The 25896-nt window shown below is 42.0% G+C and overlaps 1 protein-coding gene across 1 annotated transcript in view; it reads left to right on the forward strand.

The window, feature by feature from the left end:
• EVA1C (eva-1 homolog C) overlaps nucleotides 1-25896 on the forward strand; it is a 34651-nt gene that overhangs the window by 2157 nt on the left and 6598 nt on the right. Inside the window, exons 2-4 of the mRNA XM_072350454.1 lie at nucleotides 11655-11851; nucleotides 15049-15172; nucleotides 18023-18175. Coding sequence (XP_072206555.1) covers nucleotides 11655-11851; nucleotides 15049-15172; nucleotides 18023-18175 — 474 coding nt within the window. The remainder of the gene's footprint in view (nucleotides 1-11654; nucleotides 11852-15048; nucleotides 15173-18022; nucleotides 18176-25896) is intronic.

Genomic DNA, 25896 nt, shown 5'->3' on the forward strand with positions numbered 1-25896 from the left:
TGAGGGTAAAGCTTCCAGGTGGCAGGTTGCATGCTTCTGCGTGAAGATCATGTCATTGCAGAAGGAACTGAGTTCAGGAGCATGAATGCATTCTGCACGTTCTGATCTCAAATTGGAGATTTAGGAGTGCACTGAGAATGGGAGGGAAAGTTGCTTCAACTTTTCTTCTTCTTCACAGATTAGAGCCTTTTATACTCAAATCATCAGGTGCATACTTTCTTGGGTCATTGCCTTTTTCCGCTCTGTGTGTTTCCAGCATCAGATCTCTACCTCGGCAGCCCAAACTCTGTTTCTTTCTTCTTTTTCTCTCTCTCTTTCTCCTCATTCTCTCTCTCTGACAGCTTTCTCTAATCCCCAGCCTACTGTCAGATTGCACCAACTGTATGTGTAACCTCTGTCGTTCTCTTCTGCACGCATTACTTTGTGTTAGCAATTCTCACCTGCCCCAGTCCGGTTGTTAATCACAAGACCTACCTGCTGCTTGTAACAATACAAAGATGACCCCTCTTTGGATTTGTCAGATGGATTGGAAAGCGGGAGGGTAAGAGCAAACAGTAATATACGCGGGTAGTGAAAGTTTGTGGTTGATTTGTGTTTGTTTTTTTAATATTTGACTTGTATTTATTTCCCCATTTAGTAAACTGTGGCCATTTTATATGGATCACTTCACAGAACAGAAACAGTGAAAATTTCACAGTGTTTGTCCCTCCCTTTTCATAAGAGACAGGGTCACAGTGCTGGCTGTGAGTAGAATCTCTTCGTTTGGCTATTGCAAGTCAGTTGTCATTGTGGCCTTGTTATCACACTTGCTCTCCTAGGATATATAGCTGCTGATTCTTGTTCTTGTATTTCTTAGTCTAGCTTTTAATGTGGAAGTGTTTTGTTTTGTTTGCTTGGAGACATTTGTTCACCGTGTGTGCACTAATGTTCTATGAATCGGTATGTGAATTGGTATTTTCTGGACAGAAGAATATTCTGAAACAAGAATCTGGCAGCTGAGTTGTAAATCAGCTGCGTGTGGAGGACTCAGTAAGCAAAATTAGTGGCTCCTTAGTAACAGGAGATATCTGAGGTAAAGTCATGTTGATAAGCAGGATACTTAAAGATCAGTGTAGACTATTCCCCTCTAGCAGTTCGGCAGCAACAAAGAACATACTTATTGGTTCTATTGGCTACTGAAATTAGAGGTTTGCCCTCAAGTCTGCAGTCTTCTGGAATGATTCCTTTCTTAAAGTGAAATCCAAACATGTATGCCTAAGTTTGAAAATGAAAGCTGAAGGTTAGGGGAGGGAGGGGGGAGAGAGAGAGAGAACCCACAGTTTTTTTTTCCTTAGATCTTTGTGCATATTGGTTTGAGGTAGAGAATTTTCTTCCTCTTACGTCTGCTTTCCAAAAGGCACCTAAAAGCTTGTTTCACCAGCATTTTTAATTGTGCCCACAGTTTCATTCCTACTTGGCAAAGCTCTGCCCTCATGTTGTTTTTCTCAGGGCTCACTTGCAACTTTCACATTTCAGACTGGACTTCAGTCCAGGAGACTGAAGGCTGCTGTGAATTTTGCTAATTCTCCCATCTCAGGGAGCCAAAAGCCCGAGTGGTCTGGGCTTCCAGGAGACTCTCAGCAGTGAAAAAGGACACTTTTTTCAACAAGTGATGGCTACATGACAGCCATTTCCCCACCGCTCCTCTGTGCTCCTGGACTGGTTCTCAAAGCAGTCTAAATAAAGAGCTGGCAAGACCAGCAAGCTTGCATGCTGCATTTAATATACAACTCATCCTGGTTATATAGGAAGCCCAACTGCCTGTTACCACTGATATTGTGCTGGTAGATGTCTCTAGGCTGGTGCAGTGGGGATGGTGCAGTTGTTGAGAAGCACATACCCTTCTGAACAGCAGGAGTCACTGCTTCCTTGTCTCAACCCCCTGCCCTCTAGGTTGGCTATGGAAAAAGCACTGGGCTCTTCCCTTGGCTCTCTGCCCTAGCTCAGCTTCTTCTCCCACCTTTTCCTGCTCTGTGGCAAAAGTGAACTCTTCTAAGAACAAACTCCCCACCAGCAGCACACCCACAAGAAAATATGAACAAGAGGAATGAGTATTTAACTTCATTTCTTTCTGCTCTTCCTCCTCTACGAGCTACATTGAGCATAGACCTTCTGCTTGAATGGGCTTCCGTTGCTCAATTCATCACTCAGTTGTCCTTTCTTTACCTTAGTCCCAGCCAGGTTTTCTGGGTAGCTTTCAAGAAATGTGTCTGTAACCCAAGATCAGAAATGAAGTAACAGTGTGATTGCATAACTGGGCTGAAGAAAGACTTTGTGGATGTGAACAGAGAAAGTGGCCTGCTTTGTAGGTAGAACCTTTTAACCTCTGTGCACTGGTGACAACTTTTCTTTTGTCTTCCAGAAGGTTCAGACAGAACGAGGCATTACTTTAACTCCATAGACTTGATCTTCTGGCCTAATAATAGAGAAAATGGATCTAATGAAAAAGCAAACCAGTTCACCCAAGAAACATAATCTCATCTTGTGGCTTGTCTGCATTAAAAGTTTCCATTAAGTTCTGTGGCATTTTCTGATTCCCAGATTCCCCCAGGCAAAAGGAAAGCAAACAAATACTTTGAGCAAAGGCTTTGTTTGTAATAATGTGGCAGGATCAATCAAAGCCAACCACAATGATGCAGAAAGGGGTTTTATTTTGTTGGCTTTGCATTCGACAGATAAAATCCTGTATTAATTTTCTGGAGTCAGTTTTGTTGATTCACTGTGGCAAGTGGAGCTTGTCCTTCCACCAACATACTTAATGAGGTGCTAAAAGGAGTGATGTCAGTGATGCATCCTCTTGATATTGGCTTGTAAATGTCAAATGCAAGTTTTGGTTGCTTAAAGTGGATCATTTCATTTTAGAAACGTGTTTCATTTCAGTAATATGGGAGTCAAACCTCAAATCTGGTTTAAAGTTTCTTAAAGTGGAGTGGGGTGGGCTTGGATTTGGAAATCAATTCTGTGAATCAGAGGTGTGTGTCAGAAGTGAGAACCAAGGTTTTGCTTCAGGCTGATCTCTGCAGTTCTAGTTGCTTTCCTGAGGGAATGTAACTTGAGAAATCCAATTTTATGCATGGATTTTGCCTAGTACTTTTTTTGTTGTTAAATCCACTGATTTTAATAAACGTTGTTGAGGCTTTGGCGCTATTAAATTCCTACTTATTTTTGTAGCTTAAGCAGCTATACTAACTTCCTGGAGGGAGGATGTTGCTCCAGTAGTTCTCTGTGAGTGAGTTAAAGCTTAGTTTGACAGTCTCCACATCCCCACCACCACTCCCAACAGACACTGGGAAATTTAGATGTGAGATACAAAGCTATAAGAAACCTGACTTCCTAAGCGCCTCTGTATGGAGATCAATGCCTTTGAGCCTGTCTTTCAGATTACACAGCTTTGGGGCAGGAACTCTCTTCATTCATCACTATGCAGTTAGGTTGGTACCTAACACATCATATTATTTTTCTTCAAAACAAATAGCAGGGGTTAGCTCCTCCTGTCTTCCCATTCTGTCTAATACGGATACCCTGTCAATTAGACAGAACTTCCAGACAGTCTCGGCTTCATTAGGGAAAATGATTACAAACCTGTTCCAAATAAATACACTTGCTCTGATGGAAGTGTCTCCAGACAGAGAAGGCACTGTCTGACCAGTCACCAGTTATCAGAAGTCTGTCAACTTCCAATTATAATCTACAATTAAAATATTTTGGTATGTAACCAAACATGGACAAAATAGCATCCTAAAGAGAGCTGAAGAGCAGAAGGTGTGGTTGTGCCCTATTTGTTCAGCATTGGTGAGTCATTTCATCTGAATTTCTATGCATTTTAAGAGTTTGTTTCAAAGGTCTATTGTGTGGTTGCTGGCAACCAATTAAATACCGGCGCTGTTTGGGTCTTAATTTAGAATTACTTTAAAAACATCACTCATAATGTAAGACTTGACTAAGTCTATGGAGGTCACTGGAAGGATTACCAACAATTTCAATAGGCTTTGGGGTCTCAACCCCCAAATATCTGCTTATTTTTCCTCATTTTATATATTCTTGAATGAGAAGACAAGCATTCATTATTCAGAGTCATTTTACAGTTTTGGACTTTTCATTTCTTCAGGATAAAACTGAGCTGGGGAAGAAGAAACCTAAAGAAAATCATTGAGCTTTGAGAATAGAGGGCTGTGGGGTTTTGCTTTTCTGGCTTGGACTGCTCAACTATAAGCTTTCCTAACACTGTAGATAAGAGCTGTCAGAGGATGGATTTAGTGAGTCAATAAGGAAATTCCCTGATCTTTAATTTATCTTATTCCTTGTCATTTGATTTTTCAAGTGTCAAATATAAATGAGATAACATTAAATTCAGTGTTTGACTTAAGGTTCTCATTGCAAAATAAAACCTGTATTTTGCTTCCTGAGGGGCTGGTAATGAATTGAGCTCCCACCCACTCACCCTTTCTCAAGATTGCATGGAAATTTAAACTCATAAATCCAAGTTTTCAAGTAAATATTTCTTCTAGACTCCAGGGTCCTCCTACTCGCAGTCTTTGGGAAGATCATACCTTTGCTGTCTCTGGGGCATGGTGATTCATTCATTCTGTCTCCAAGATGAAATTGCCACCTGCTGAGCCTTTCTCTTGTTACTTCTTGTTAATAGCTCTAGAGGAAGCTACTCTGTCTCCTGTCAGAAGAAGTTTGTTTTGGTAAGGGCAGAAAGGAAAATCACAGTCTTTCTTAGAAATATTTTATCTCTTGTCAGCATCGTAAGTCACAGGACAAATATTTGCCTCTTCGCCTTCATGAATAGCTGGGAGAAGAATAACTGACTATAGCACAGAGTCTAACAGCTCCTAATCATCAGGCTTTTGTAGCACATATACTGCTTACTAAGGAACTTTTACCCAAGTCTACCAAGTGTTGTATGCTACTCTTCCTAACGATTTGCAGTAGAGTCATTGGGGCATGTATGTACACTGGGAGAGAGAGAAGGAAGGAGAGAAAGAAATAAAGAAAAAGAGGAAGTGTGAGAAAAGAAGTGTGCAGGGATTTCCAGTTTCCTTAGAGAGCCATTGGTGTAGAAGAAAAATAAGCATCACTCCAAAGTGACAATGCAAGGGAACATGAAACCATCAATCTGAATGAAAGAGAATAGCTGTGGGAGGACATGACAGAGAGAGTGGTCTTCTGGCCTGACAGTGCAAGATTCATGGGTTTCCCCACTCTGCAAACATTTCTTACACATAGCTGCAAGCCTGTATTGTGTGGCCTGGGTACAATGAGTTGATGTGTTTGGTAGCTATAGAAGCAATCCCATTTGGCATAACCAAAAAGTTGCATGTGGTCTATTCCTCCTTTGTGATACTTTGTTGTTGTTTGTTTGTTTTCTATCAAAAAGCTCATGGTTTGTTTTGTGTGCATGTGCTTTTACTCACTGAACAAACCTCGTTCACGTATTTGGGTCTGAATGAGCTCTTAGGATGAATTATCTTCTTATTACCTGAGTCCCTTCTCTGGCTCAAGTGGAACAAAGCCATTGCTTAATTTGATCCTCAGACTTAGCAGACAGGAGGGAGTTATGATCAATAAGATGATTATGTCCATAGGTTTTGATAATGAGCAAATGAACAAAACAATTTCCTTCAAAAAGAACATGAGTTGCTAAAGCAGTTCACAGAAAACCTGAATTCTCCACCACTAATAACTGCTATGATTGCCAGACTTTCCCAAAAGCGTTCTCATTTTTAATGAAAGTGCTTTCTTACTGAAGGCTTAATCCTCTGTCTGTCATGAAGTCCAATGAAAACAGGTTGCCCCATTAGCAGCGGGTTGGAGAGAGGAATAGTGAAAAAATCTTCACTGAAAGAACAAGCAGGTGAGGGTGATTGAGTCAAATTAGTGTCTGTACAAGAAGGCATACATTAAGTAGGATAGGTTTTTATGTGCATCTGCTGAATTAAGCTGTTACGCTCAATTTAGCATGGTAGGTAGAATAATCAGTGCTTCTGCCCAAGGATATTTCTCACTTATGAAAGATGGTAAGACCACATCTTTCTAGAAAGACAGGCAATATGCTTACGATGCGCTTGGTGGATGAAAAGGAGTACAGCAGTAGGGCAAGTAGCTCTGAGCAGCATCAACTCTGAAGACCAACAGAGAATGTGGCAGAGGGAAGGGAGAGGAAACATGGGGGTTTGTTTTTCTTCAGTACTTCCTTCACAAACTGATGGAGAAAATACCACTGGACGAGGACTGTAACTAGTTGATAAATACCAATAAATGTCAGATTGATGCCCCTGGTGGTGTTTGCAGTAGAGTTTATCAATGATGCTGTTATCACTGCATGAAATCTCTTCCTTGAAACTCATCAGTCTTGCTTGTGTATTTTTAATGCCTGTTGGCACAATTCTTCAAAAAGCTGCGGGAGACTATTTAGATGTACTGAAATGATTAGCCTTCCGGGACTCCCACAACAATGTGAGTTCTATTTTGATCTATTTTGAACTAAAATGGATTTGTGTATCTTTACAACATGCTAGCAAATCGCTGTGCTAATTAAGCTCGATAGGACTATGCACAGTAATCAGTATTCCTTTATCTGCATATTCTGATTCTGAGAATCCTTGTAGGCTGCATACTACTCAGCTTCAGGCTGTAAAAATATGACGGAGCTGCCGTCTTGCCAAAAAGACATTGCATCAGTCAACACCGAGATTGCATTTAATATGTGCTAGGCAATAGACTCACAGCTCAGAATGCTGTTCTCCTTGATGTTTCATGTGGTGAGATGCATGACAGGCAGAATATACACATCTCTATAGCCTAATGCTGACAGCTGAAAAGGGGCCTTAAGGCACTGTGCCTGTGTCCCCCACCACGAGGAATGAAGACAGTGTATCTGAGTATTCTGCACTGTCTTTTGCCACGCATTGGAGGTGGAAAACCTCTTCCAGCTGCCCACTTCCAGGATTTGGGGTAGTTCTATTTATTTATTTATTTATTTATTTAATGAGACATAAGTTCCCAGTTTTTCAATTGCCTGAAGTGCAGGGAAAAAAAAAAAAAGTTTTTTTGTAGATTTTCTTACCTTCATGTTTGTGGCAATTACTGCCATTATTATTGTTATCCAAGGCAACAGTACCAGGAGAAAGCACTGAGTATAAAACTACAGTACTTTAAGAGCTGTGCTTTACACAAAGAGGTGCCTATTTACAATGTTAACTCTCACAGGCCAGTTATTTTAGCCTGTCACTGTCATTACTGTCCTCCTTTGCAACAAGAACTGATCCATGCGGCTTAAATTTTTGTTTAGCTGCTTGGTCTCAGTTTTCCGTGTGTTTTTCTGGTGCTGTGTTGTTTTTTGTTGGAGTTCTTTGTCAACACAGTTGATGCTGTGACTAATTTGGCTAATTCTGGGAGAAAGGATTACGCTTGGGTTTTGCATTGGTATTTTGTAAGAAGTTACAATGAATGAGCAGTCTGGGTTATGCAGACAGTTGGGTGGGATGGTACCTTCTGGCCTTCAAATCAATGAGATGTATGATTCAGGCCTAACTTCTGAGCCAGTCTGTAGTGTCTTTGAGATGATTTTGCATGCGGAGCACTCCATACAATGCTCATGAATGTGCCTTGGATAAATGGGAAAGCGACTAGTGGGGCTTTCACACAGCGGCATACAGATGCTATTAGGACACTGTAGTATTGCCAAGCTTTTCTGGTTTAGCCAAATCTCACGACAGTTGACATTTTCTCAAAAGTATCATATTGTTTTAAAGAAGTCGTGTTTATTATTTTGGAAGGAAAAAAAAAAAAAAAAGAAAAAGAAAGATGAGATGAGAACAAAACCAACCAACCGACCGACCAAACAAAAAGGTTTTCTCAGAATCTACAAGTAACAGACTTTGATTAATTAAACACAAAATGGGGGATTCTGAGCAACAAAACGTGCCCCCAAGTGCCTGCAGCCCAGACAATGTGTTGGGCCGGTGCCTGAAAGTGACACAGTCCTGCAGTCTGGTTTGTATGGTGACACAACCCTGCTGCCTATTTTGGATGACCTGATTTAACTGCGCCAGCAGAGAGAAATGCAGAAAAGGAAGCATGCTTCAGAAAGAGTGACAGAGCCATTCAACTGTTACAATGCCCTCTCTCCTGATAATCAGAGCTGCTATTAATTGTAGAGATAAGAACATATTTTTTGCCTGACCTTACATTGTCATTCAGCAGAATGTGTTGCCTTGAGGGCAGTGCATTTCTGTCCAATTTCTGGTAAACAATGTAAGGATACTCATGGTCTGGAGAAGATGAATTATAGTATCATTAAGGTTAGAAGGACCTCTAGGACCACCAAGTTCAACCATCATCCCACCCCCACCATGCCCACTGCCCACGTCCCTCAGTGCCACATCCACACAGCTCTTGGGGACCTCCAGGGATGGTGACTGCACCACCTCCCTGGGCAGCCTGTGCCACTGCGTCACTGCTCTTACTGAGAAGAAATTGTTCCTAATATATGGCCTGAAAGTTGTGCATCACAGTGGCTTTTAGGCCACACTGCCCAGAGACTGGAAACTGCTGCCTTCTGTGTAGGTAGCAGCCTCCAAGAAAGCACTGTGTTTTGTTCAGTCCAGCCTTCCAGGTGGGCACAGGGAAGGCAGAGCCCTGGGACATGGAGGAGGGCCAGCATCAGGAGTGGAAAAAAGCTTGAGACTTGCAGGGAAGAAACAACAGCAGACTGTGATTGGGGTCAAAGCCCTGCCCAGTGTGGGCTGCCTAGTCTATACCACTCTTGAAAAAGGGCTAATCTCTTGACCTGCAGCTACGTAGTTTGTGTGTATAGTAATAAAAAAAAAAGAGAGAGATTTGCATGGTCTGCCATGTGAGACAAGTGGTTCAGATAGTACTACGTCACCGCTTCTCTTATCAGAGGTTAGCAGCCAATTTCCATTGCTATATTTATCCTTTATTGTGAGCAAATAATATCCTTCATTGTGTGACTGTCACTTTAAATGCCACTTGGAAGGCCAGAGAGCGTGATGTCTTATTTTCATCAGTCCAACTAACACTAATTTTACAAGTGAGCCATATTGCTTATTCAGAATGAGAGCAGGATTTTTTTTAAAGGCATTTTTTAAAAAATATTTTTTAATTTTTTTTTTAAGAATTGAATAGTTGCAGTTGTTGAAGAAAGGTGCTTAGATACTGGATTAGGAATTTGCAAGATCAAAGTAGCAGTTAAGATGCCAGGGAACTCATCCAAATCACAACATAGCTGATATTCTTCAGGGAATACTGGGCTGTTTTGTATACGGTATTCTTGGCTCCCTGTAACTTAAAACCTGAAGAATCGAAATGATTACAAATATCGGGCGAAATCTTTCAAGGTGTTGAGTGCCCACTACTCACACTGGGCTGAATACTCTTTTACACTGTGGCCCTTTATGCTACAGAGGCAATGCGAAAGGCCCTTGGCGGCAGCAAATGCCACAGGAGGCCCCTTTGCGGTATCAGACCGTAGCGAAGTAGCTTGGGTGCAGCCGGGCATTGGGCCCATTTTCTTGGAGGTACTCAGCACCTCTCAGGAGCAGGCTGACACGGGAGTGGTTCTGGCAGGAAAGCTCAACTATTTGTGATCTCAATTACACAGGAAAATGTAGGGGATGGATTGATTCTGCTTTCTTTCTTTACTTTTTAACCTGTGAGAAGCCACAGGGCTGGTCTCCTTCAGGTCTAGGCTGTAAATACAGGTCATTGAATGTTCTCCATCCTGATGGCAATGCCAGCACTCTGAGGCCAGTGAGGTGCAGAGCTCACCTACTTGTTTGCTGCAGTAGCAGGTGCATCCAGTGACTCCTATCCTCTCTAGGGCTATAGAGGGGACATGGCAAAGGCAATAGTGGAGCAGGCCTCATTCTTTAAACTTAACAACTGATAGGGGGGCTGAAATTTCATCCAGCTGCAGCAGGTGGTAAAAACACCAGAGAACTGGAATATCTTTTTCTTGTCATTTCATCGTTCACTTGGAATACCTGGATTTCTATTTCAGAGCATCTTTATTATTATTAGTTCTTTTTTAATATATTTTATAAGGACAGGAAATATGAAAATTCAATGGCATGAACAAACTCTTATTTCTTCCAGAAAACTGATTTTATTTTTATATCATTCAATATAATCGTGGTTCTCTTTCTGATTCAGCCACAAAAAAAGAAAGAAAGAAAATAGACATCGTTTTTCTCCATTGTACTCAATAGTAATAATATTACCATCATCACAGTGGGATAAGCAGGATTTCTGAGGAGATAATGCTTGTTTTGCCTTTCAGTCAACCAACCACATGTTTGGAAAAGAGATAAAGATGGGAAAAATACAATTAAAATGATGTTTATGTAATCACAGTCACAATCTTAAAATTCCTGCAAACCTTTCTCATAACAAATCAGAAGCTTTTAGTACTTTCTCATTACTTAATAGATTGGGTTTGGGGAATTTTGTTTGCTGTTTTGTTTTATTGTGTTGTTTGGCCTTGGTTTTTTGCCCTAAATGTGGATGAACTTGGTGCTATATGTTCCATATATTGAGAAGTTGGGTATTAGGTCTAATTTCCATGTGTTTATTGACGAGGAGTGGGAAAGATAATGCTTCACATGGAGACTGGTATTTTGTGTCCTTTCTCCCCCTTGTCCCTCACCTCTTCCTTCCTATCACCCACAAATATTCTCTGTGTACAGACAGACTTCAGTTGAGTTCATTATGTATATTTATATATACGTGCTTATCAAAATTTCATAAGTATAGGTGCGGAAAGTCTTTGAATTGAGTTACCACAGTAGTTTCACATCACAATGGCTAATTTATAATGGTCAAAGGTAGCAGCCTGCGTGTTTCCATGGAGGTTTTCTGCTCAAGAACAGAGAGAAGGGCACCAGGACATGAATTTTATAAATACTTGTGATGATAAGAGAAATCTTGGCTTACAAAGCCCACACGATGAAATACAAATCAGGAGAACAGCTTTCATTAGCTTTTTCATTAGTTGCTCATGGGATTACTTATTAGAAGATGCAAACAGATGGTACAGCTGCATGCAGACCCTACTTCTCCCTCTCCTGGTAACACTGATGCTCTCTAGTAAATACAAAATTCTGCATATAGTGCTTCTGGGTTTCTGTCCAGCAACTTCCATGTCCAGCATTTGTGAAGCACCTTTCCTCTCAGTTGTCCTACCACCTGGCTCATTGGCCCACAGGGGGTCACCTCCCTTGTCACCTGTGCATAACACAATTGCTAGGAAGCCTCAAGGTGCAGAATTCTGGCTTAAGCCAATTTATAGCAGTCATGACCAAGGAAGGCTTGAGCCTATTTTGTTGTCTGTGAAGTGACATCTCCAATTGCTGTGCCACTGCTGGGGTACCGATGCAGCACTGAGGCAGTGCCACAGCGACCTGCTGTTCTCCAGACATGGGTGTTACTGGCATGTAAGGACTGACCCAAGCAATGCGTTGTGGCAGCGGGCCATATGTTTAACCTTGACTACAATGCCCTTTTCCAGAGACTGATTGTGGTTTTCATATTATCTAACAAGCTTGTCATTTCCTGTACTAGTTGTAACACAGCTGAATATTTTTTAGGTTACCTAACCAAACTTCTTCAAAATCATACTGCTTATGCCTGCGATGGGGAACGTTTGAGTCTGCACTGTCCTCGGCATTCGACAATAAGTATTCAGTCAGCATTTTATGGGCAAGACTACCAAATGTGTGGCACACAACAGCCTGAAGCCAGAATGACAGAACCCACAAACTGTGTGGCACCCACCTCCTTGCAGGTATTGCATCTTGTAAAGGTTCACCGTGCACAGCATGCCTGTAGATGTCCATGCAGTGAGCTATGCTGTATAAAATCTGCAAGTGTTCACCATGTTGAATGAAACGTCACCGTGTTTTTGTCAGTTTGTCACAAATAGTGTTGCACCTGAAAGAATTCATCTGGCCAGCAAGATATTACCATAGGGATGTGAAAGCTGTGTAGATTTCCTTCCATTTTGGCACATTCTAAGTGTTCTAAGTGTTCTCTAAAATACCCAGTTCCCTTCTAATCAAGTATCTTTCATGGCTCAGTAGACCAGCTTTAATCTATCACATGGGCATTCCTATCCCCAGCAGAGGATGCAAATTTTTAACACAGTTGGGTTAGAAACCCACTGAATTGGATAGCATCTTGGCAGGAGTTTGGCTTGTTCCATGCTTGTCATTGAAAGGTTCTGTGGCAGCTAAGCATGAGGTTCTAAGCACTTACACGGCTATCTACATTTCAAAAAAGACATAATTTGTATCAAGAATATCCTGTATTTTGTTTCCCAAGCCCACTTAAATGTAATTTAAAATGACTTACATTTTATAAATTATTGCTTTCTGCCATGGAGACTTATAACAGGGCTTAGAAGTCCTTGCTTACACTGCTGTTAAGGCTTGTTCCACCATAGTGGAAATAGCAGTGTTAAACCTAATTCGGTAAATCACTGGAAGAATGTGTAGTCAGTGGAATCTAAGCATGTTCTGTCAGTGAAGCTGTTGTAAGTGCTTTACAGAAGCTTTGATGAAGCTTGCAGTTTGTGCTTATAGCCAGCGTGTCACTCTTTGACAACAGGGAACATCTGTTTCTATCACTAGTGAGCTGAAGGGTTTTATGGAGTTGTTTGGCAGTAACATCTTCTCTCCAGAAACATTATGAGGCCTGTGGTTTATAGGTGTGGCTTGCCTGTGCTGTACTGCAACTGCTAAAGACATTCCAGCCTTGACCTGTGGGCCATGTGAAAGTACAACTCTCCACTAGAAAGAGTAGGCCAGATGCATCCTTGATGTCATTTTACTGATTACTGTGAGGCAACACCAATGGTTATTTTGGGTTTGTGATGTTGAGTATCTTCATGAGGTCTCCTTTTGCAGGCTTTTTTTCCCTTGTATATAATAAACACAGCGTGAGACAACTGTTGTATAAACCGCCATCATTGTTTGGGCACCGTCACTGATCAAAGACATGAAATCACTTTGACAGGGCCACAAATGTGAGACATACAAATGCTCTGCATCTCAGAGAGTTCCTGTTCTGTCAAGGAGAAGAGAAATATCCTGTATGCTGATTTCTTAGAGAAAAAGCACCAGTGATCTCATCCCTCCTCCCTTTCCCTTTGGAACTACATCTGCAGTCTGCATAAACAGGCGTGATGCTACCCTGCAGCCCTGAGGATGTGTAGCAGGCAATTATATGTGGTGTCCTCCTATTAAAAGGATTACTGCAAAATTTAATCTGTCCCGTGATATTAATAACCCCAGGCTGTCTTGTTATGATTATCATTGTTTGCTTTCATAGTTGCATGTTTTTGTGCAGCAGCTTGATAGAAAATGTGACTGCTCTTTGCCTTAAGCAAAAATACAAACAGATGCACAGTAGATGATTCAGCTTGGGTGCAAGAAGATGACTCAGTAGGGGACAGCCATCTTCGTTTACTGAAGTCATAACTCTATTTCACTGTCCAGCTCCAGAACAATCCTAATTAAGGAGAAGCTGTTTGTGTAACTTGCGACTCTTTAAAAGAATAGCTGAGTGATAAGATTAAATCTGCTGGGCTTTTCCTTCCCTTTTAAACTCTTCAGAGTGCACTTAATGCTGAAGAAGTATTGGATGCAAATTGTCTTCTTCTACCCAGGGAAACAAAAAGACAAGAATGTTACGGGATCACTGCAATATGCTGCCAATGTGTATCATTTCTGTTTGGAAAGAAAGGCGTCCAGGGATGGCAGGAGAGGCTCAGCCACTGCCAGTTCTCTGAGCCTGGAAGCAGGAATGCAGCTTGTACTAATCTAGTGGTGAATTTGTGATTTGGCCTCTTGGTATGACTCAGAGCCCTTCTAATGAGAAACAGGGAAAAAACAACAAAAAACAACCAAACAAAAATCCTATAAATTTTATGAAATATTACTGTTACTCCTATTTAGAGCCAAGTGACATAAAGACAATGCCCTGCCTTCCTTAGTGCGCTGTGCTTTTATCTGTCAAGAATCAGGGGGACAGCAATCAGAGAATCGTAGAACGGCTTGAGTTGGAAGGAACCTTAAACATTATCTAGTTCCAAGCCCCCAGTAGGGGAAATAGTATGTAGAAAGCCTTCTCTGATCTGGGCTCTGGACGTGAGTAGGAATTTCATAAGTACACTAAATTTTAACTAAATTTTTTTAGATGCATTATGTTGTGACTGGGTTAAAGCTGGTCTCAGAGTCATCTTGGACAGCATCTTCATGTTTTCTTTCACCATCATTGCTACAGGTCTGAAAGCACTGATTAGCGGGAATATTACTGAAAGTATGAGGAATGCATGGTCCTTTAACTGAGCCTGGAGAAGGTCCACATGACTCTGTGTGTAGCAGTGGTGACCTTCCTGTTGTCATCTTTCAGTTACCACTCTCAATGAAAAAGTACAGTTAAGAACTACGGTTTATTGCTATGCCAAAAGATCTAACATAAGTTTGACCTTAAAATGACATTAACAAATAATATAATATAATACAATAAAATTCAATAAAATAAAATAAAATAAAATAAAATAAAATAAAATAAAATAAGAAGAAAAAAAAAGAAAGAAAAAGACAAGTTAAGGATAGACTTACATGTGTTCTTGGCTCTGTGCATAGTTCCAAGCATCATTAGGCTGTGGTGGTATGCAGCAGGGTCTTGTTGACTGGCTGGGGTCAGAGAGAAGAGTGACTAGCAACAGTGAATTGATAGCATCCTCAATTGCCACCAATATTGCTGCTATGAATGTGTTACCATAAACTTGGCTGTGTCTCAAAGGTCATAGGAGATGTGGCCTAAATCCAGGGATACAGATGTATTACATGTTTACGGCCAGAAAGCTGTGAAGGAATAGTTTGTCTCCAGTATAGAACATAGTACAGCTAAATGTTGTCATTGCTGTATAGCTTCATACCTTGTTTTCAAGACTATCCCTTTTGCCTGTTGTTCTAGAAAGTACTGGATGAATGCCAAAACCTGAGATCCTGCCAACTTCTTGTCAATAGTCGGGTTTTTGGACCTGATCTATGTCCAGGGACCACTAAATTCCTCCTTGTCTCCTTTAAATGCAAACCTAGTAAGTAAACCACGAGAGAAAAATGTGCTTTTGTCTGTTTTTGGTTGTTTCTTTCTTTTTGCTTTGGTTAGAATGCCGCTGCACAAAGCTGTACATAAATCCATGTTGAGTTTTGAGACTCTCAGATTAATACCAAGTTGCTTTTTTTTTCTACCCTGCCTTGGCTCTCTGCTGCGCTTACAACTTCACTGTGCTTGCTGCCAATTTAGTGACCAAAGTAGTTTGTCAGAATCAGATGTCAGACGTCAGACTCTAAAGGAAGAATGTTTTGGAAGTTATTTTTAAAGCGATGACAATGATAATGTCTTATTAGAAATACAGAGCTGAACAGCAAAAACAGATGTTTGGATCCAAATGATGAAGAAGATATTGTAGGAAGAAGTATGCAAAAATGCTTAGGAAGTAGGACCAAAGTTTTCAAAGATCTCTGTTACGAGCTACCGTTTATAGACTGATGACTGGAGGATACACGTGCATGGCTGAACTTGTTATACAGTTACCTGTATCCTAAGCAGGTAATTGACGTTGGCATGGAAGGGGGACAAATCCTGCCCCAAAGAGAACCATCTTTGCAAACATGAGAAAAGCATCAGAAAAGTGAGCCATGATGAGGTTTAATTGATTGTTTTGTTTTCTTTTCTTTCAATTGTTTTTCTTGTTGCTATAATGTATGAGAACTAGCCAAGTTTGCCCAAGGGCTCAGCTTTTTCTGTCAGCTAATTTTCAGTGTGGCTGAAATGCATCCCAAAGAAAATACTTGAGGAATGATTTATGCGTAGGTTCACCAGCCAACACAGGATACCTTCTTGCAGCTAAAGGAGGAAGCACGAAAGAGATTTTCTTTAATCACGACATCAGGATAGGCTTCATTGGTGGAATAGGAATAGGTGTGGCACAGCAAACTGTGTACAAGGTATGCAGCAGAGAACTGAGGAGCAAAGATGGAAAGGAATAGATGGTTCTCACTATTGGCAAAACACTGACAAAAGAACTGCCAGAGAGATTTACTGGGCCAATTGTCTAAGACTATGTCTTGAATGTATCATTTCTGTGATCTGTTTTATTACCTTACAGTTTGTGTTTTTTTCATATACTACGATTACTGCATTACTAGGAGTAAATACAACTGAATATCACAGCTGTGACTGTTTTCATTAGAAATCTCCTTCTACTAAAGAAAAGTGGATCCTCTTTTTAATTTTTAATGATTATTTTAAATATTTTAAATATTTTTCCTGCTGGAAGGAACTTACTTTGAACACATAATACTGACTGTGGCACGAATATTACAAAAGCTGGTCAAAAGTGTATTTAGCTTTCATAATAGAAGAGAGTCCAGTTCCAGTGCAAATTACATTATTTCATCAACAGGAAATTTATATTTGTAGATGAGATACCAATATTGTTAGACTTGGCTGGGAAAGCATCCCTATTCAGGAAACTGCTTGGGTATAATTTTAAGTGTATGTTGCAAACTCCTTGCCTTCAGTTGAGCACTGATTACCTGAGTTCCTTAGTTTTTCATCTCCTCGGAAACGTTGCCCTCCCCTCTATATCTCTTCAGAGATGTCTGTTGTATGCCAGCCCTTGCTGTGTCGCATGACACCCAGAGCTCTGTCCCACAGCCCCTCCAGCACAGCCTCATAGAGGCAGAGCCCAACATCAGGCTGCCAGCCCTGGGGTCAGAGCTGCCATTTTGTCGGCACAGCCCCCATGCCAGTACAGTATGGCATCTGGGAGGGACTTTAAAGAGCAACAAGAAAGAAAATTAGCCCTTTATATACATATACATATATATATATATTCTAAATGGAACAGTGTTTCCTTTATTGAATAGATAGGAGTTTTTCTCTCTGGATCCCCGAGCACTTACACCCGCACTCTGCTCCTTCAGTAACAATAAGATTTCCCTTTGCTCCTGCTTGGTTCAGGAGCCTCCTTTCCTGTTTTCACATTTTTGAAAGACAAAAAAAAAAAAAAAATGGAGCAGAACAAACTCTTCTCCCTGGCTCATCTACAAGAAGAGATGGTTTAGCGCTATAGCCAGGCCGGGGAGACCTGAGCAGTGGTAGGCCATAGGCGGATGAGTGCTCAGGCTGCATCTGACCAGATGGCAGAACCCAGCCTAGGTTTGTGCCTGGCTGGGATCAGCCATGCTGCCCCATAGGTCATCCTTCTCAGCATGGGGAGCTCTGCCAGCCAGCCCGTGCCCCCTGAGAGAGAGAGGGCGGTGTTTTTCTCAGGCTCCTGATCCACACTGTCAGCTAAACTTTCAAAGGAGCCTTGCCGGGTGGTCACACCCAGGGAAACCCACTGACTGGTGAAGCAATGCTAATACAACTCAGAACACCGCCTGGCTTGAGGCTCATGGCCCATCCTCCATTCTTCGGCACTCGCTCGGTGCCGCGTGCTGTACCACCAGCGATGCCAGCCGCCTCCGTGATTGATGAGGCCTCGGCAGTTGGAATGGGGCACAGAATGCAACATTGTCCTGGGGAGGTACAAAAGGAAAGGCTGAGGTTTGTCCTCCCTAACAGTAGTGGAAAGCAGGCCAGAAAAGCAGGCAGGACTGGGGGTGGAAATTCCAGCGGGAGAGGAGATTGGCAAAAGTTAGTATTTCAATTCATTTTTAAAAAGAGCTGGAGGCTTCAGACAGTCATAAGGGAACAATTTAGTTGGAGGAAATGTTCCACTTTACTATTGGCTTTGTCTGTGGTTGCAATTGTTCCACATATCACTCAAAACACAGCTTGCAGAAAAGCTGTTCTCTGTCATGCTGCTATTTGCTATTAACAGTCCAGCTGAGAAACTTGCCTCATGCTACTGTACTGTTTTTTGCTTCTATTTCAGCTGAATACAAAACCAAATCAGCCTGTGAAAACCAGGAACTGAAACTCCACTGTCAAGAGTCCAAGTTCCTTATCATCTACTCTGCCACCTACGGCAGTTGGGCACATGAGGACAACATCTGCTCGGCCAAGGCAGAACATGTCCCTCAGTTTGGTAAGTTAGTATGCTCTCAATAAACCTTCTCCATGTGGGTGCACAGGAAATAGGGGCACAGGTAGGGAGAAAAGGTCAGTCATGAGAGCAGTGGCATTTTGGAAGTGTTTGTGGTTGAAGCGTGAGAGATTATTTCCGAAACTCAAACAAACTGCCTAGCACAAGGGAGAAATGAGTAAGAAGTGTAAGCAAAGTAATAGCCCTTGATGTAGTTAATAATTTTTGCTATGATTACCGTCAAATATTCTTTCTATTGGCTCTCTTGAACTTAAGTGACTGTATTCAACATCAGCTGCTGGCCTCTCATCTTCTTCCAGTGTCTGAGAAAGACCAGGCAACATGAGTGTCATGGCAGTTTGTCTTTCTGATGACTTCTGCGCTGATCTCTCCTTGCCTTAAGTACAGATGATCATGATGAGGTCCATAGGTCAGGACCCACTGCTTTGAATACAGTATGACGCAACTCCAAGACTGTGGTAATGTGTTAGTAAATCAGATCCATGTGGGGCTTCCCTCTGGCAGGAGCCCAGAGAGTAGGAAATGACCTGTGTGTGTGGCACCTAGTCCTCATCCCCATAGCAGGATGGCTGCATGCAGTCTGACTCCTAGGGCTGCTCACCAGCCTTAGTTGTGGTAGAAGCTGTTGGCACTGGCCAGAAAAGTGCAGGGACCATAGATATCAGCATAGAGCACTGTGTTAGTGTTAGAAATGTTCCCTGTCACTGCTGATTTACTACAGGTGCATCTCAAGGGAGATGTTGTTATAGTATTAGCAGCTTGGTCTCAGAATGTGAGCACCATCAAACTCATACTGTTCCCCTTCAAACAGGTAGAAGAACCCAAAATATCATCAGTAGTTTATGGTCAACATCAATTACCAATCATTGACTTCAAAGTCTCAATTTTTATCATTAGGTACTTAATTATATACTTCATGTGTTTGCAAGGATGTTTGTATGATTCAATGCCAGACACCAAAAACATGGCCGTATGTTTTTGTGCTGTTGAGAAGTCCAGTGCAGGATCTGTGTGCTGCTTACCTCCCTTCACACCACACAGGGAAGGACTTGGATGGCTGACACCAGTTCCGTTCAAAGCCTGAACTTTACTCACTTCTGAGAAACTGCTGCAAGTGAAATCTATAAGGAGCATCTCTGAATGGCAATAGAGATGAATAACTACTCTTAAAAGCCATTTGTCTGTGAGCCAATATTTCTATTTAGTTTTATAAGTATTAAAAATGTATCGGCTGAAAAATGTATTCTGTTCTTTTGCAAGAATCTATTTAAAACTGCCAGGTCTGTATTTCACACTGGCTATTCCAACACAAACTTTAGCTATGTGTATTTGTTCTACAAAGGAAATATTTTGTTGGTTTTCTGAAGGACCCATACATTCTCTGTTATGATGGCCTTAGTGTATGACTCCAAGCAGAGCAGAAAGAACTCAGTTGGTTGAGAAAGGCCTTCATACTTGCTTACTTCTTGTATTTCATTCACCTCTGGAAATTGCTTACTTTCCTATAGTGTCCTGTAGTGCTTACTTTCCACAGACCATAATAGTGCAAACTCTTCTTTCCGGATAAAGTTTCCCAGTGTAAACAGATAAGGAATTTGCAAGAAAACAAAATGTATGCTGTGACCGCCTGCATAAAAACACTTCTTGGTTATTGCAATTCTTGTGTTCTGCGAAGCAACCTAAAACTGGTAATAGGAGAGAACGTAAACCTGAGACAAACACAAGGTAGAGACGCAGAAGGTAGACCCTGATATAGGTTTCCCATTAGTTAATGAAGTAGTTGGCCTCTTCCTGCATGGTGCCAGTAACAACCTACAGTGAGTATAGTTTTCCAAAGCACTTATGTGCTTGGGAGTATGCATTCAGTTATCCCAAGGGACTTTAGCACTTAAGAACCAAATTGAGTCCAGTTCTATCCACCTGGAACTTAAATCTTACTTATATGATTATTCAAGCACATACAGATGTCAGTGCATGCATAGTTAGAACTATTTAAATGCCAGTATACTTTTTCTCTGAGAAAGCGGTGGTGGTTTGAATGTCAACATCATTTCAGTGATTTGAGGCAATTTAGAAAGCGTAGTGCAGCCTTTCTTTATTCCAGAATCAGAGCTCCAGCTCAAACTCACATTTGTACATCTTGGCCTAAAGACAGTAGTCAAGCCGTACCATTTCTTTCACTGCATCACAGGAAAGTTGTGTGACATTTTTTAGTACTGTGCAAATAAGAAGTTGTCTGTAGTTTCTGATGACGACAAGTCTCAGTTGAGCTCAGAGTTTTGCTTTTATTCATACTGGGTATGTTCCTACTAGAAGTACTAGATGTTGAATTAATGAGATATTTCTCTAGGTTTTGGTCACCTCACTTTATGTGCATTGTAGCTGATAAGCCATTACTGGGAGGCAGCAGCACTGAACTGAGGCAGACGTATTCTGAATTATCAGTTTAGTTTTCTGTGAACAGTGTATCAAATCAGCTGTCAGATTTACACGACCAGGCTTGAAATGAAACACAGGAAGATGTAAAATTTCTTTATCGTAAAGGTTCTTCTCTATATGGTAAATAGTATATAAATCCATCGCTTTATTGACAACATCTGTGTGACCTCAGAGCATTTGTGGGACCCTGAGCCCCAGCTCAGCATCCAGCATCAAAAACTTTACAAGAAAGATAAGCTTTGTTTGGATGCAGTTCTGCTTAGCCGAATCTGTTGTGCTCAGTAGATCTCCATCAAAGTAGGAGCCTGTAAGCATTTGGTTCCTCTCTAAGTTTTTTCTGACGTACTCTGTCTTCTACATTTGTACTAACATGTGCATGAGGAAAGGCAAAATTTATTGGCTAAATGAAGTCAGAGTTGTGCCAGGACAGGTTACAATAGAGAGTATGAGGAAGATTCAGATCAACAAACACTTCTCAAATCATAGATTAGTCTTGTTAATACATGAAAGTACTTGAAAGAAGACTTGGTATTAGGTAGCCTCTCACTGCAGCTTGCAAGCCAGAACAGTAAAATGTGCTTACCAGAAGTGTTACCTGGACGTACATTGTCTGGACAGAAGTGTGCTTCCTCAAGCACTAATGACAAGCAGAACCCAGAATTGCCTACCTGCATTAGCAAAAGGTGGGGTCCTTCCTGGCACAGCCCTTGTTTTAACCTCTTCCCATTTTGTGGAGGTTGAAGGAGTGTGTGTGTGTGTGACAAATTCAGGTACTCGCATGCCATAGCTTTCACCATGGCATAATGTACCCTGGGGCTAGATTTTGTCTAATCCCCTCTTGGAATTGAAATAATATTCAGGCAAGAAAAAGGGGTATTAGCAGGAAACAAAGTCTTCCAGAATCCTGTAGATGCCTTCTAGCTAGCAAGGTATTAAGTTATATAAGGGTATTTTGTGATGACATCGTTCCTTTTATTTGTTATGTATGTACATATAATTTTTATTTATTTATTAATTTATTGGTATCAATATTGTGGACAATTTATCTGTATCTCTTAGCAAGAGTGACTGAAAAGCTTTCGGCTCCTTCTCATATCAGGAGATGTATGCTCTTCCTGCTATGAGGCAGTTCCATGTGTAAGTCTCTGCAGAGCAGCTGCAAATGAAGTGAAAGTACCAACAGATTCAGGCAGACCTGGAAACACACACACCATATTTACTAGGTTCATGCTAGCTGTATATTTCTAGGTGCCGTAAATCACAAACCGTGTAAATTGGCTGGAATTTGGGAAATGCTGGGCGCTGAAATACTGACACTTGAAGGGACAATTAGTAGATTAGCAGAAACTCTGAGTCCAGTGCTCTGCTGGAGGAAGGAATGAGGACTTCTAGCTGAAAGCTGCTGAAGACAATGTGACTGACTCCTTTCTAGACTGCAAGTACCATCGGCTCTAGGCCTGGGTATACTCTGCTACTCCCATGCCTCACCTGCATAGTTTATATTGCTAGCTAATTAGAAGTTGATTACAGACACAAATCCTGTGGACAGTCATACAAGTGGCAGGCTCCACAGCAGAAGAAATCTAACACTTCAGAACAGTTATTTTGGTAACATAGTGCAGGACCTCTAACAGAGGCTTGTGGTGAAAGAACAAACATGTCCCAGCTGTGCTGCAGGGGACAAGGCAGCAGGATGCTGTGAGCGGAATAGATGCAGGGGCATGGTTCTGTAGCAGTGCCAAGGTTCAGGGACATGAAGAAGATCAGCATCTCCCTTTGCAGCTTCTGCCACTGCTGCCTTGTCCTGTGTGGGAGAGAGCACTTCATCCATCAGTGTTTTCTTCACTAGCAGTTACAGGGTTTCCTTGTACCTAGGTTTGTCTAGCTTAGATTTTTAAACAGGTGGAAAACTTTATTTGACACTCAAGTTTAAAATAAGGTAGCAAACCAAACTGTGCAAAACAAAGCTGTAGGCTTTTGAGCAGAAGAGCTCAGCTCCTGCTGCCGTCCAAGCAGCGTGGACCTCCTCTTCTTGTATCCTCTGCTTCGTGCTTTTTTTGTCCCTCACTCCATGTTCATGTGAGGAGAGGAAGACTGTAGGTTTCTGTACCAAGTGCTTTGAGGCTGAATTCTGAACTCCAAGCCACTTGCAAATAACACCAAATAATGGGCTAATCTCCTGCAGGCTAAAGGAGCCTGCAACAGGCACATGAGCTGCTGCTGCTGCGTGGCATGGGAGAGAGATGGTGCAGCTTTGCAGAATGCCGCGGTATAGTATTCACTCATAAGGAATGGCCTGTTCTGACAGTAAGTATTTTTAGCATAGCATACTGGCAGAACTTGGACCTGGAATATAAAGGTACCGGCACCATTTCTCATAACTGTTTTCGCTAGAATCAGCAGCACAAATGGCCCTTTTCTGATGCACAGGCAGGACCCTGTGTGCCATGCTTTTGCATAAATTACCATATTATTATGGACACTTTCTTTAGGTGTATGCAGCCCTAGCTTGGTCCGGAACTCCACAGTTTCCCCTTGTCACTTCTTATTCTCAGAGCTGATATCTAGGCTCCACAAAGCACAAGCCATGTTGATTTGGTAGTGTGAAATCTTTGCTTTCAATTGATTTTAAAAGCACTCTTCTTGTTCTTTTGTGGGTAGGCACAGCCCAGCAAACATAAAGCACTGTCAGCCAGCCATCAGTTTGGGATGAAAGCAGCGAGCAGCTGGACTCTAGCACTGAAGTGAAAAATTGAGAAGGGGTTCCCCTTATGGGAGCTCTGATCATTCATCAGCATGTTACTTCTGATGTAATATGGATCCATGTTTGAGATGCATCACTTACCTGAAACATCTTGTGCCCTGTGCAAAGCAATGTGGGAGAAAACAGCAGCCAGTCATATCTGCAGAGGGTGTGAGTAGAGGCTGTTGGCAGCGCTTGGCACAGAACTCTTGGGCCAGCTCTGGTTGTTCCATCACCTGCAGCTCTTGTGTGGCAGGAGGCAAAGAAAGGGAGGGAAAGCTCCGATGGTCTGAATTGAGAGAAGCTTTGAAGAATCGGAAAACAAATTGCTGCTCATTAAAGACTGCGTGATTTATGGCATGTCATTTGCATGCCAAAACTTTCCGAAACAAAGCTAATTAAGGAGCTGAAAGAGCCTTGCCTCCAGAAACAAGGCTTGCTGCTCTAACTGTTAAATAGCTGCAGTCAGGTTTGATAGTTTACCACTGTGTTAAGAGCCTCTGCTTCATGCCCAGATCTCCGTGCCACCCATAGAAGTGTGCATTTCAAGGGACTCACCAGCGCTCATAATGTGTAACAGGCAGCCCTGACCAAAGGGAATGAAAAATGAGTGTTTTCCCAGCCATCCTGAGCTGACCTTTCTGCCACTTCTAGGGGTGTCACCAACCTTCTGGCATTCTGAGAAAGTGCTTTTCAAGAGGCAGTTTATTTTAAACATCTGGTACCAATTTAGCAAGCCCCATAAAATGTAAGTTTAGTTCAAACAGTACTTAGACATTCAGGAAGAAGACACAAGACATGTTTATATTCTTCTAATCTGTGATTTCTTCAGGACTGCTGAGTGGGACTACCCACTCATTTACTCAAATTTAAGCATGGACTGAACCTCCTCCTATTTCAGTCACTGCAGTGAAATGTATGGCCTGAAGGAAACAGGTTGCCCAAGGAGGCCATGGATGCCCCATCCCTGGAGGCATTCAAGGCCAGGCTGGATGTGGCTCTGGGCAGCCTGATCTGGTGGTTGGCGACCCTGCACATAGCAGCGGGGTTGAAACTGGATGATCACTGTGGTCCTTTGCAACCCAGGCCATTCTGTGATTCTAAGAAGAAGTCATCCCCAGCATCAGCTCTGTGTTGCTGCATCTGGTTTGTTATTAGACCCCCAAGCTAGTTTGAAAATAGCTTAGGTGTCTCTTCAGCACACACCAACTCCTCTGACTTCACTGCAGATACACTTCTGTAACGTCTGCTTGTGGGAGATAGTACAGATGAAGCTGCAGCCGATGAAAAAGTGGCCTTTGGTACTGAGTACACAGAATTCCTCTGAGCTGAACTCATGGTTCAGCCTGCACTGGAGCTGCCAGGGCAGCTTGGAGAGGCAGCAAGGACACACACAGAACTGCAAGAAGGAAACTGAAAAGGTTTTGACTGTACTAAATGCTACAATCTTACTATACCACAGATAGCTGTTAAGTAGTGCTTGTTTTGTTTTGTTTTGTTTCATTTTTTGTTATGGGTCTTTTTGGTTAACGTCTGTGCTGTCCTGCAGAAGCAAGCCAGCCTTAGTTTCTGTTCACACACCTGTGACACCAGCCAAGCCTTGCAAAGCTCTCCAAAAACAGGCCTGCCAGGAGCCTACAGGCACGTGACGGTAGAGGAGCCAAAGCCAACATGAATGTAGGCGATAAGGAGCTATTAACTCTCAGAGAAACAAGAGCAAACATCTGCCAGAGGCAAAATGAAGCATGTACTCGCTGTATCACTGGATTTGTAGAGAACCATCAGTGCAACAGCTGGCTCTTCCTTAAGACACTGTGTGCAACTCAAAGGGCAGGAGGGTTTGTAGAACATATAATTAACTTTGCCAGATTGCTGTTGTGTGCCCAATCTATCCATCGGTTGGATGTGATGATCCTGAAGCTCACTTCCAATCTAGATGATTCTGTGATTTATGAATCATCTGATAGTTCCTCCTGATATTCTCCAGTTGTTTTCATGCTTGCCAAAAGATGCTGCTTAGCAGCCTAAAATGTCCACCTGAATGCATTCTTAGTTAGCTGAGGTGGCCAGAGAGACTTAAAACAACTGAGTTATTTAAGCAGAGCTATCCAGTGTCTCAAGACAGTTTTCCTTCCTCTCCCCATCGCTTTCCAGCTATTAGGTTCTTAGGTCCCCAGAATAAGAAAGTTGCTCTCCCCTAAAATCTATCTTCAGTGCTGATCCCTGGGCCCTTTGCCAGACAGATCAGCCCAGTATCTCCTGATGTTCTGTTAACATACATGACAGTGCTGGTGTCAAGGGATTAACTCTAAAACTCACAGACCTACCCCATGTACGCATGTTGGAGGTCGATCTTCTTCTCCAAGAACCTCAGTCTCAGCTCTCTCCATTCTTTTCAAACAAGACTGATTTGAGAAAGCGAGTGTCCTTGTGAGCATGATTTTTCCTTGCTCTGCAGAGGCACAAGTGAGCTTAAGCAGCTGGAAGGTGAAGATGCCATGTTTGTCTCAGGGCTGTTACA

Source organism: Excalfactoria chinensis, chromosome 1 (genome assembly GCF_039878825.1).
Source record: "Excalfactoria chinensis isolate bCotChi1 chromosome 1, bCotChi1.hap2, whole genome shotgun sequence".
Lineage (NCBI taxonomy): Eukaryota > Metazoa > Chordata > Aves > Galliformes > Phasianidae > Excalfactoria > Excalfactoria chinensis.